General features: G+C 35.1%; 1 protein-coding gene across 3 annotated transcripts in view; it reads right to left on the reverse strand.

Annotated features, from left to right (window-relative positions):
- Positions 1-13,271, reverse strand: part of KANSL1L (KAT8 regulatory NSL complex subunit 1 like) — a 149,527-nt gene that overhangs the window by 6,811 nt on the left and 129,445 nt on the right. For all 3 annotated transcript variants that reach the window (XM_021703298.2, XM_044913730.1, XM_021703297.2), the window contains exons 8-11: positions 13,031-13,138; positions 4,087-4,215; positions 1,361-1,479; positions 471-595 (exon numbers count right to left, since the gene is read on the reverse strand). In XM_021703298.2, coding sequence (XP_021558973.1) covers positions 471-595; positions 1,361-1,479; positions 4,087-4,215; positions 13,031-13,138 — 481 coding nt within the window. The remainder of the gene's footprint in view (positions 1-470; positions 596-1,360; positions 1,480-4,086; positions 4,216-13,030; positions 13,139-13,271) is intronic.

Genomic DNA, 13,271 nt, shown 5'->3' on the forward strand with positions numbered 1-13,271 from the left:
CAAGTGTTACTGTCTTATAATGTGAATATTCCTTGCAAAGGTAGTTGCTTTCTTTGAACACTTTGCCGCCTTGTGCAAAACTCCATTTTAAAGAGCAAGGATTATTTGTTACTGATTTACATCCCTAAGTACCTTTTTGTGCTCTCTCTCTCTCTCTCTCTATATATATATATCCATACACACATACATAAGAGATAACTAAGTATCACTGTATAAAAGACTAAGATTGCAGAGTAAGTCAGTTTTAGGAATTCCCAGTTCGTAATAAAAGTTGACAACTAAAGTGATAATATATGGCACTTTTTTTCAGCATGAGTAAGGTTTCTTTCACCATTTTTCCTCCATGGAGTGGAAGAAGGGAGAGAGGAGCATCTTCCTTTAATTAATTAAAATTTTAACTTCACTCTGAAAATTTAAGTTTCTTCAAGAAAAAGAAGGAAGAGCAAATAAAAAGATGTAAGTATACATACCTTGGAGTAAGTATTTCCTTATATTGGAGTTTCTCTAACTTAGCTGGGGCAACTAATGACATGGGAATCACAATATTATCTATGTCATAAGAGCTCTCACTTCTCAGTCTCCGTCGTGCAGTATTCTGCAAAGGAGGATCATAGCAGTTTTACCACAATATCTAGTTACCTGCGATGCTGCCCTCCTCTCCTGAGGCCTACTCTACATCTTTTATAACTATGTTGTGATAGGCCTGACTATAAAATGTTAGGAAATAACAGGAAAGCTGCCTATCTCCTGTAAAACCATTCTGGCAGGTATGCAGTGTACATTTCTGTGTGCATACCTATAAGCCTATTTTTAAGACCATAAAAAACATGAATGCCTTAAGTTGCAAAACTCTTACCAAAGGTTACCATAAAGCACCCTAAATGTCAAGAAAATGATCATTTAACAAACACACTTCCTTATTAGGAAAGACTATGAAAATATTTGGTGTGACATTTAGTAAAGATCATTTTTATACTCTTCATTTATGTGTTCCTGGTCCCTGAGCTTTACAGTTTTTTCTAAACCCTTTTACCTTTTAACCTCTATTCTCTGACCAGATGACAAAATAGTAAGAACAACACGAGTGCTGGATTCTTATTAAGCTTCCTGGTAAGGAGTAGGAATGGTTATGATAGTTTTTCACACAGAGAAAAAAAAAAGCCATAATCAAGGATTACTGAGTTATTAGCTCACTAGTAAAAAAAAGTTTAATCAGATTTATTGTTACCTAATAAGATACTACTAAATAAGCCAATATGTGCTGGTAAAGTAAGGCTGTTTATAGATTTTGCAAGTTTTTTTATCAGCCAGTTTTAAGTCTATAAAGCAATTTTAGAGTTCAGTATGCAAAAAAACCTACTTGTGATGATGAATTCTGGGTTCTTGATACAACATTGACATTAGTAACAGCAGTAAAATTGCTATGGGATCCTGGTTCTGTGCGTTGAAAAGCAAATTCTTCAAATCTAGTTCTTTCTCCTGCCATGGAAAGAACCGTTGAGAATGTCATACATCAAACAGGACTGATAGGTATTAAAGTTACTTTCCTACTTAGGTAACATGATTCCCTATCTGTTTAATTTTTTTCTTTTTAAAATTTATGTATCAAAAAATTAAGGAAATTAAAATCTTACCCATAGTTCTGTCACAATTATTTCCATTTTCAGGGGTCCTGGCAAGTTTTTATACAGTACATCTCATCCCCTCTCTTTACTCTGTTCATGTTTTCTGTAATGCCTATTATTTGGATGTTAACCTCCAAAGACTTAATCCCCTTAATTTTCTCTATTTTCTCATTTTCTTATATCTTTGACTTTTTGTTCTAATTTCTGGGAGATTTCCTTGACTTTTTCTACTAAGTCATTGGTCTGTCACTCATTTATACTATCCTATTCTTATTGCATGGATGGAATTTCTCTTTTTCTCTCAAGATCTTGATTAGAACTTTGCTACTATTCTTGGTATTTTCTGTGTTTCTTCCATGTTTCCTTTTTCCATTTGTTTTGATTCCCTATTTGTGAATATATATTTATTCACTTATTTACCACTCTTATTTTACTTCTGATCTTAAAAAGTATTTTCCTGTGTAGTGTAAAATCTAATACCCAGTCCACATTTAAATTTTTCTAGTTGTTAAAAAATGTCCTTTATGGTTAGTAGTTTCTTCAAATCAGGATCCATATACTGAAACTGGTTATTGTCTTTTAGGTTTCTTGCAGTCTGGAAGTTTGTTTTTCATGACCTATGTTAAGGTGTTCTGCACTCTAGGGAGTTATCTAGTTACTTCTCTGTAGTATAGGATCTTGTTCTCTTTCTGTATTTCTTTTTTTTTTTTTAAAGATTTTATTTATTTATTTGAGACAGAGAGAATGAGAGAGACAGAGAGCACATGAGAGGGGGAAGGGTCAGAGGGAGAAGCAGGCTCCCTGCCGAGCAGGGAGCCCGATGCGGGACTCGATCCCGGGACTCCAGGATCATGACCTGAGCCGAAGGCAGTCGCTTAACCAACTGAGCCACCCAGGCGCCCGTCTTTCTGTATTTCTGTCAAACTTGAAGTTCGATCAATTCAAGTGAAACATTTTGTATCTTAGGTAATGTGAATTTCATAATGGATCTTATTAAGAGATACAAGTTTTCCTGTGTGTTGATAGACAGACAATCCTCAACTTACAATGGTCAACTTAGGCTTTTTCAACTTTATGATGGCCCAAAAGTGACAGGCATTTAGTAGAAATCGTACCTTGAGTTTTGGCCTTTTTCTGGGCTAGCAGTATGCAGTAGGATACTCGTGTTGGGCAGCAGCAACAAGCCACAGCTCCCAGTCAACCATGTGATCGCAAAGATAAACAATCGATACACTTAACAACCATTTTCTACCCATACAACCATTCTATACTGTTTCAGTACAGTATTCAATAAATTACATGAGACATTCAACACTTTATTTTAAAATAGGCTTTGTGTTAGATGATGTTGCCCAACTTAGGTTAATATAAGTGTTCCCAGCACATTTGAGGCTAAGCTGTGGTGTTTGGTAGGTTAGCGTATTAAATACTTTTTTGACTCAAGATTACCATGGGTTTATTGGGATGTCACCCTGTCGTAAGTTAAGAGAGGAAGATCTGTGTGTGTATGTAAGTTCTTCAAAAGCTAAGGTGACTCTTGGTTGTCTTTAAGATTGAGGTACTAAAAAGCACAATGATATCTCTGGTGGTGGCTAGGAGTTTAATTTTGTGCCACACTAGCTCATCAGGTAGTGATGATCAGGTAGTGATGATCAGGTAGTGACTTGGGCTGATATGGTGGCATTTCTAGAGATAGTAGTGATAAACGTGTTAAATCCATTAAGTATAATTACAGTCCAATACATCTTGAATGCAGTTTTTAAATTATTGGGTATATTGACATAATACATCTGGGGAATAATTGACTAATGTAAATAGTGTTCTGTCCACTGGAACAATGAACAAGAACCAAAACATAAATAATTTGCCATTTAAAATGCATATTTTCTGGTAAGTTTTTTAATTGTTATTTGCAATAACTCTGGAAACCGATAGTCCCAAATCCCCACAACAAACCCCACTTTGTATTACTAGAAGAGTTCTAGTTTCAAAGATGTCTATTGATCATCTTGGAACTTTAAGTTCCTAAGGGAAATTGAACTAGTTGGTTGAGTTACGTTAGGTGAATCTCATCCAATTTCTCAAAATTCTAAGGAAGCTTCACTGAACTGACACCTCCACGTAAGTACCAGAAATGGTTGTAAGGCACCTCTATACTGACATATTTTGAGTCCAGAACACAGCGTTGGCTTAAGTTCTGTCCAAGAGGACAGTCCATAGAAGATAACAAGTTAGGGAATATAAGAAGGAAATCTTTAATTGCCATCAAGCAGATGGATGCCCAGTCCACAAACAGTCCTGAATTGACTACGTGAATATGCTGTTTAACATTCATAGGACCATGGATATTTTGTGTAATAGGGACTATTCTGGATTATAAATTTCCATGAAGCAGAGGTTCTTTGAAGATCAGTTTATTTTCACTTTTTAGTACTAGTGCTCATATCCTCATTTAACCTACCTAATGCTGTTTCACTCAAGTGTCTTTTCTTTCTTCCCTGGAACAGCTGTGCAGAAGATTCTGACCTTATTTGAGGCTTGCATGTAGGAGAATATCCATTTCTCCACTGATTCAGAGAAGTATTATGTACTAAAACAAATAGAAAGGAAATGTGAAGTTTTCCTTAACACATAATGAACATGTTAATTTGTTTTTACTTACAACATTGCAGAACATTAATTCACCAGTTCAAAATGACATACAATGAGAGAAATACTTACATATCAAAATGGAATGCTCCTAAACTGAAAATACCCCAATAAGATTCCTTAAAAACATCTTTAAGAAGTGCCCATTTTCCTATAGTTGCTCCATTACTTGAAGGGGATGAAAAGAAAAGGTTACCTGTTCTCAAAGTCTTCTAAATTACAAAATCTTAGGAAGTTGTTTCAGGTTTGTAAATCTTGGCTGAATATGATCTGAATCCCTAAGTTAGCTCCCCACTCGCCCTTAAATCTGAAAGTAATTCAGGATCAAGTAAGAGTCTATAAAATCACAATAGGGACCTCTTGAGAGCAAGAACCAGATTTCATCAAACTGACAGTACCCGGCACCATTCTTACACTTTAAAAGCACTGAATTCTCTCAAACTTTTAGGTCACTTAGTATCTCTGTGCCTCAGTTGCCTCATCTGTAAAACGGATAAGAGCAGCTATCATGGGCTTATGAGGATTAAATGAGTTAATCCCTGTAATAGTCATTAGAAGGATATCTGACATAAGTATTCAATAAATTAGTTTCATCATGATTATTACTGACTATCTGAACCCCGTATTTCCAGTACTGGCTTAGTAACCAAATTGGCTTCTTTTTTGAAGGGTTTGGAGATGAAAAAGAAATGCAGGCTGAAGGGCCAATTTCTCACCAACACTGAGGGGGAAAAAAAGGATGGTCTACTAACAATAACTGGGACTCTGATTTCAAGATGACAAAACACCCGAAAAATAATAGACAAAAGGTTTATACATAGACATATGCAAAGATCTGCACATACACATCCACATTAGCAAGCAATAAAAGGGAACTTGTAAGTAAAGCAGAATTTGTGAGGAATCTCTGAAAGACTGATATCATAGGGAATTGGAAGAGCAAACAGTGCAAAAGCACATGGGAAAGTGCTGCCACAAAAATAGGATCATCAAAGGTGCTCTAGACCTGGAGGGAAGGGAAATGGTGCAGGACAATTACCTAGATGGATAGTTATCTGATAGGATGATTACACATGCCAACTTCTCAGCCACACTCCTTGAGATTATCTGCCTTAATAGGTAACAATCTGAGTCTTGGGACAGAGCAGTGGATGGGTAGAGAAAGCAATGTCCAAGTGCCTCATTTTGAAGTATGTCCTGCCCGTCCCTAACTGCTTTCTGAAAATAGTACTGAGTGCAAATTTCTACCCTATCCATGAGAAAAGGATCTCATAAATAACAGTGGCAGAACAGTCTTAATAGTGAATATCAACTTTAAAGGTGAGAACTCAAAGCTCCAAAAATCTGAGTATCAACACCATAAAAAATGAAGTACAAATGAACCATCTCAAGAAACAGTGAATGGATTCACAGAATACAAATAAGTCTTAAAAAAAACAGTGCCGAAAGAAACAGGCAAAAGGTTCCTTTAGAGAGACCTCAGAAATGGAAAATAAAATTGTTCATATTTAAAAACAACCATCAGTAATTGGGCTAAGTAACAGAATGGACATGGCTGAACATGACCATCAGTGGGTTGGCAGAGGAATTGTACAACTCAAACAGTGGTGGAAAATATGGGGAGAGAAAAGGGCAAACCAAAATGGGGCAACAGAACAGAATGCAAGGCAATGTTAAAGAAATGATAGACAAAAATTTTTCCCTAAGATTTCAAGAACTCATTTGAGTGTCAAGTGGGGAAAAGAAATCTGAATCATACATCACAACAAAGATATCCTAAAAGTTACCAGAAAAAGGGATAAAAGGATTGCTGCAAAGTAATGAAGATCAAATTGACAAAGCAAAACTAGCTGCTGGAAAACAGAACAGTGACTTTAAGGAACTCAGGGAGGTATTGAGTGCCCAACTCTGTTTCAGCTCTGGTCATGATCTCAGGTTGTGAGATCAGCGCAGAGTCTGCCTGGGACTCTCCCTTTTCCCTTTGCCTCTCTTTCTCTCAAATCTTAAAAAAAGAAAAAAGAGCTCAGGGAAAATGGCAGACTTCTAAGATGGCCCCCAAGATTTCTTACCACCCAAAAGAATGCAGAGAAAGATGTTAAATGTAAATAGAAAACAAAATGAACCGGCAGTCATAATTCCAAACCCCTTTCTAGAAAGGGGTAACTAGAATTGTGAGAGGTTTTAAAATGTATAATAAGCCTCATACATGCAGGGCTTCCAATAATGCCCTCTCTTTTGTTTTAGTGGAAACATTTCTGGAGTATTTTAAAACAAATTCCAGTCAATTCGCCCTTCTCTTCTAAAAGCAAGTCACCACCTTTCTTGTTTTCTAAAAGCAAATACCTTTTTGAAGAAACTTCAACCTTCCCTAAGGTGGTACTTTTTACTGAATTTTACTTGAGTTTTCTTTATACTTATTTTTCCATAGTATCTTGTAAGGTTGCAACGGACTCTTGAAACAGTAGGAAATACATGACAACTCAAAATCAAACTACACATTCTCTACCTCCTCATAACCCTCTGAGCCTTTCAGTTCTTGCTCTCCAAAATCCTCTCCCAGATTCTATCCTAAAACACACCTTGACACGGTATCTCTCCTATCTCCTGCCTTCCCTTTCTTCCCTTTCATTTATTCATTAACTTCAGAGAGCTAATTACACACCAGGCACTGTGTTAGACCCTGGGAACACTGGTGAGCACAGTCATGATCCTTGCCGCTAATGGAGTTTATAGACATCTCAACTGCAACCAACGCGTAACAGAAAAGAGAAGTACTATTTAGAGAAGTTAGTGGGAGTATATAACAGCTCTAGGAAAAGTACCCAGGCAAAGTGATAGATTTCAAAGATGAACAGAAATCGCTGATGGCAAGGGGAAGGAAGAGAGAATGGTATGTACAAAGGCCCAAAGCAACAGGGAGCCAGATAAATTTGACAATGGAACAGCAGTTAGTATAGAGTAAGGAAGTATAGTGAAAAAGAACCACGAACAGGTAGGAGTCATCCTAGGTAGGTAGGGCTTTAGGGGTCTCCTATAATATTCCCTCTGTCACACATTTTAAGGAATGGGGGTGGGGAACAGGTGTGACGTAGGCAGGTTTACATTTTCCAAAGGTCACTAGCTACAGGGATTGGAGGGAAATAATTGATTAGGCTATTTCAGTATAGATAAGGGATCATTAGATTGGCCTCTGAAAGTGGTAGAAATGAAGACAGGAGCATGTTTGAAACAAATGAGTAAGATCATACTGATAATGGGTTTAGATACGAAGAAGTGTAGGTGGAGAAGCCTGAGCCCTAGGTTTTGGCCTCCTTGTGTGGGTTGTGGTGCCACTGTTTCTCTCTCATCTGTCCACTCTAAAAAATCAACTTCATTTTAACATAATTTCAGACTAACAGAAAGCTTGCAATAGTAAAAAGAAGTCCCATATACCCTTTATTCAGATTCCACAAATGTTAAGTTTATCTTATTTGCTTTATTTTTCTGAACTCCAGTGAGATTAAGTTGCTGACACAATGTCCCTGTAAATTTGTCAACATGTATTGTCTTACATAGCCACACAACTATCAAAATCAAATTTAATACTATTAACTATGGACCAATTATTCCTATAATCTTTTTTTTTTTTAAGGTTTTTATTTATTTGACACAGAGCACAAGTAGGCAGAGCGGCAGGGAGAGGGAGAAGCAGGCTCCCCGCTGAGCAGGGAGCCTGATGCGGGGCTCGATCCCAGGACCCTGGGATCATGACCTGAGCTGAAGGCAGCCGCTTAACCGCTTAACAGTCGGTTAAGCGGTTAAGAGTCCATAGTTGTAAATTTGTTCATTTTAACCGACTAAGCCACCACGCGCCCCATAATGTTCTTTATAGAAAATTCTGTTCATTCTGCATTTAGTTGTCATGTGTCTAAAGTTTTCTTATATCTGAAATAGTTCCACTGTCTTGTCTTTCATGACTGCATATTTTGATGAGTACAGGCCCTTAATTGGCTTTGCCTGGTATTTCCTCAGAATTGGCAACTAATCATTTACTCTTCAACCCACTACAATTTGTCTTTGCCCTACTTGTTACCTGAGTCAGCTGTGCATTCTTAAAATTCTTCTGGACAACAGAGGATAAATAAAAGCTCTGTGACAAAGCACACAAACATCCATCTACTTACCTTCACACAATTTACCCTATAATACCAGGCATTTTGTATATACTTGAATACATCACAGTTTTATGTCTCCATGACAAATCACGTTTGTTTTCATTTTAAAATCAATATGGGCCAACAGCATTTGAACCACCTAGGACTTGTTAGAAATGCAGAATCAGACCCCATTCCAGACTTACTGAATCAGAAACTGCGTTCTAACAACATCCCTCAAGTAGTTTGTTTGCACGTAAAAGTTTGAGAAACAATGATTTGGAACACTTTACTCTTCTTCCTCTAAATTCCAATTAAGTATTTAAAGCCATACTTGGCATCACCATCTTTCTGGAGTTCCTCTTGCCCTCTCCCCATTACTCTTACCCCTCCCTTCCTCTTGCCTTCCCCTAGGCAGAGTTACATACTCCCTCTTCTTTTTAGACTATTTTTATCATATCTGTGGCCACATCATTTTAATAGTTTGTGTGTCTGCTTCCTCTTATTACATTATAATTTCTTTGATTCCCTGTGATTCACTTTTGATTCTTTAGTCTGCCTGGTACAGAGTAAGTGGTCAATAAATGAACTCTAGTTTTATTTAATTCTACAGAAATCACTAACAACAAATAATAATGACCAGTATTTCAGACATGGTTACATAGGATGAAATCTAATTAATGCTTAATTATTTGGGTTGGGAGTGGTAGGGAAAGTAAATAAGGGCGGAGAGATTGGGATACAATAGAATGTACTTCATTGATTTGCCTAATAATATTGCAGCATTCATCTCAAATATATTCTGTTCCTAGCTCTTAATTCCCCCATTACTAGCATGTCATTACATTATTGATACGTTACTATTACTTCTGTGCCTAACACATTTACACTGCCCTTTTTTAAATTTCAGATAAATAACAACATTAGAAATAATATAATCACCTAATCTCACTTATCTAACAGCATATAATTTCATTTTTGTATATTCCTTTTAGTGAAACAAATGCATACATTTCATATTCACATTTCAAATGTAATTTCATTTAAATATATGTACAACTGTATTTTTCAAATTTGATTAATTCACTCATTGTTATTTTTTCAAATGGTTACCTAACATTCTTCTGGTTAGAGATAATATCATTTAACTATCCCCTAGCTGTTAGAGCTAGTTGTTATCCTCATGATATTCCTATTATGGTTATTCTTAAAACAATCACCTTCATGCATGCATTTTTTTTTTTTTTAAATTAGTCTCAGTATAAATCACAAGTAGACGAATTGTATCATGAAAAAGTATTTGAACATAACCCTATATTTTCCTGTATTTCTTCAGTCTTTTTTCCCTAAGCATAGACAACAGCTCCTTGTCCTTAGTGCTTTCAATTTTTTAAAAACTTTTTACTGTGGAAAAATTTCAACAAACACAAATGAAGAAGAGAAGAATAATCTCCCCTATACCTATCATTCATTATCAACGATTACAAACTAGTGACCAATCTTGTTTCATCTCCCCAACTTTTTTTTTTTTTGCTTACCTATTTTAAAGCAAATCCCATCTACAGATATGTGAGCTTGAATTTCTAAGAAACACAGAGTGTGTGTGTGTTTATATAACCACATGCATTATTACATCTAACAAAGTTCATTAATATTCAACAGCCATGTGTGTTCAAATTTCATTATCTCAAAAATTGTGTGTATGTGTACAGCTGAGTTGTTCAAATCAGGATCCCCAAAAGACCCACACATTGCATTTGGTTGGTAGAAGAATGAACATTTTTACATGGTTATAATCATACCATACACAGAAGTAAAACATGTTTGTCCTTTTCTATTACTTGACATTCTTTGATGTTTCCATCCTTACATGAACTTTAAAGATATTTTTAAAAGTTGCATGTTCCACTGTGTTAACCACATCTCAATTATGCTCTTTAAGTTGTTTCTAATTTTTCATTAACACAAATAATGGTAAAATGAATAGATTTGTAAATAAAGGTGGTTTTATATTAAGCATTAGGCTAGGTTACCAGAAATGGATTTACTGGGTCAAAATACAGTTAACACTTTAGTAAACATTTGCACAAGTAAAGTTATTTTTCCTCAATGAGCTTATTTAAAGAATACATAGTTTAAAGGCATTGTAATTAATTTCACAGTACTTCCCAAAAGGTCTGTATTCTTAATGCTATCTAAAATATTTGAGGGTCCTCTTTTTACTATACACATCTTGCCAGAATTGATGATTATAACATTTAAATGTCCTAATGTAATCAGAAAAAATAGTAAATATTTAGCAGAGTGTCTACACATAAGCACTCAGTAAATGTTACTTATGATTATCATTTTCATTATCATCATTAAATACATCAGTTTTTTTCTTCTAATTCTTTTAAGACAGCACTTTTAACATTTAACTCTTTAATCCATCTGGAATGTATTTAAAATAAATTTAAGATGGATGAACATTAATGTGCTGTATGAGGTAGAGATCTCTTTTTTTCCCCAAAAAGTCATTGTTTAATCCACTGATTTTAGAAGAAACTTAGTTGTTTAAAACATGGACTCTGAGCCAGACTGCTTGGACTTGAATCCTGACCCTGTCACTACTCAAATGTGACTTTGGGAAAATCAGTCAAGGAAGAAAATCATTATACTCACTTTACAGGGCTGTACAGATTAAAGCAATCAACAGATATAAAGCCCTTCAACCAGTAGTGGCGTCTAAGGAATGCTTCATAAGAATTATTGTTATTACTTATTGATGAGGCCATCCTTCCCACACTGATAGGAAAAACCACCTTTTTATCATATAATGGACAGTTGGGACTGTCTCTAGGATATTTAGTTTCCTAGATCTGACTTCCATCAATACCACAATAAAATAATGATTATAGCTTTACAATTTTGCTACCTGGCACCTCCTTCTTACTGATCTTTTAAAAATTTTATTAGCTATTCAACATTTATTCTCTCAGATAAACTTCAGAATAACTTTGTTCCAAAAGAAAAGAATACCAGAATGCCTGGGTGGCTCAGTCGTTAAGCGTCTGCCTTGGGCTCAGGTCATGATCCCAGGGTCCTGGGATCGAGCCCCACATCAGGCTCCCTGCTCAGCGGGAGGCCTGCTTCTCTCTCTCCCTCTCCCCCTGCTTGTGTTCCCTCTCTCGCTGTGTCTCTCTAGTCAAATAAAGTCTTAAAAAAAAAAAAAAGTTACATTATAAATTAAGCTGGGGAAAAATAACATCTTAAGTTCCAATACTGTCTTTTTTTTTTTTTTTTTTTTTAAGTGGGCTCCCTGCTGGGTGTGGAGCCCAATGTGGGGCTTGAACTCATGACCCTGAGATCAAGACTTGAGCTGAGATCAAGAGCTGGACACTTGACTGAGCCACCCAGGCACCTCAGACAATACTGTCTTCTGATAGGAACAGGGTTATTTCTCTCTATAGGCACATATTCTTGTGTTCCTTAGTAAACTTTTTAAGTTTTCTTCATGTAGGTCCTTACTAAGTTTAATTAATCCTAGATATTTTATATTTTCACTGTCAATGTGTCTAGTATAATTCTTTTACATATTCTAACTGGTTATTACTGGTATTTATAAAGGCTGCTGATTTTTATAAATTTATTTTAAAATCTACTTTTTAGAACTCCAATTCTAATAGACATTGAGTTGATTCTTGAGTTTTTGAGGTAGATGATTATTTCATCTGGAAGTAATTTTTCTTAGTTTGTATGACTTTTTTTGATATTAAGAAGATTTTCGCTTTGTAGACAGTCAAAACATGTTGATGTTTTTCTTCTGATTGTTTCCAAACACAATGTCCCCACCCCCATTCATAATACTCATAACTATTTCATTATAATTCTTCTAGTTTTATTTTGTAATTTTAGTGTTTTAATTCTTCAAATTCTTGGAACCAACTAGAATTTATTCTAATACATGGTATGAAACAAGTATGTAAACAAAATTTCCCCCAAAAGACTAACAGTACTAACAATACTACTTATTGAATAGTTCTCCATGTTCTCATTGATTTACAATTCTTCCCTTATATAATAAAGTATAAGCTATATAGTCTGCTTCATGGATTTACTTTCCTAAATGTATACAAAATCTATGCTAATAACTATTACAGATTTTTGTTATGTTTCCATGTGTGGCTAGGACAGATTGTCTTAATACTTTTTCCAGCAGTTAGTTTTGTATTTTCCCATTTATTCTTCCCAGTGGGCTTTACAATTATTTTGTTAAGTTAACCAAATTCTTTTAGAACTTCAAGTTACATTGCATTAAACATATAAACCAATAGGAAGAATTGATATCCTTATTAATCCTATCATCTAGGAATGCTGTATTCTCCATGTGTATTTAGATTTCCTTTTATATTTATCAATGATATTTCATAATTTTCATTCTATAAGTATCACCTTTCTTGTTAGGATCACTCCTGTGTATTTTCTACATGTGTGTGTATATGTGTGATTTATAAAAAGTGAGTATTAAAAATTAAGGATTTACATCTTGTTCCTTTGTTAAATTTTATTTCCTTAGAAAGCAAAAACAGTATCTGAAAGATGAAAAAGGCATATAAAGTATAAGATTTGTAAATGACATACCAGGTGATGGAGATATGACACAGTCTCCTATAAATTTATTTTCAGCAAGATCTCCTTTTATTTCAGTCTTTTTAAACAGTGTTTCAAAGTGAAAATGAAGAGGCACATCTGGAAAAATAAAGTAAAAAAAAGTACTTTTAGTGAATAGCATTTTTTATAGATTCTAATACTAAGATTGCTTTCTTTCTCTAAGTAGCACATAAGCTTAGAAAAATAAGCAAAAACTTGAAATGTTACAACT

This window comes from Neomonachus schauinslandi, chromosome 3 (assembly GCF_002201575.2).
Source record: "Neomonachus schauinslandi chromosome 3, ASM220157v2, whole genome shotgun sequence".
Classification (NCBI taxonomy): domain Eukaryota; kingdom Metazoa; phylum Chordata; class Mammalia; order Carnivora; family Phocidae; genus Neomonachus; species Neomonachus schauinslandi.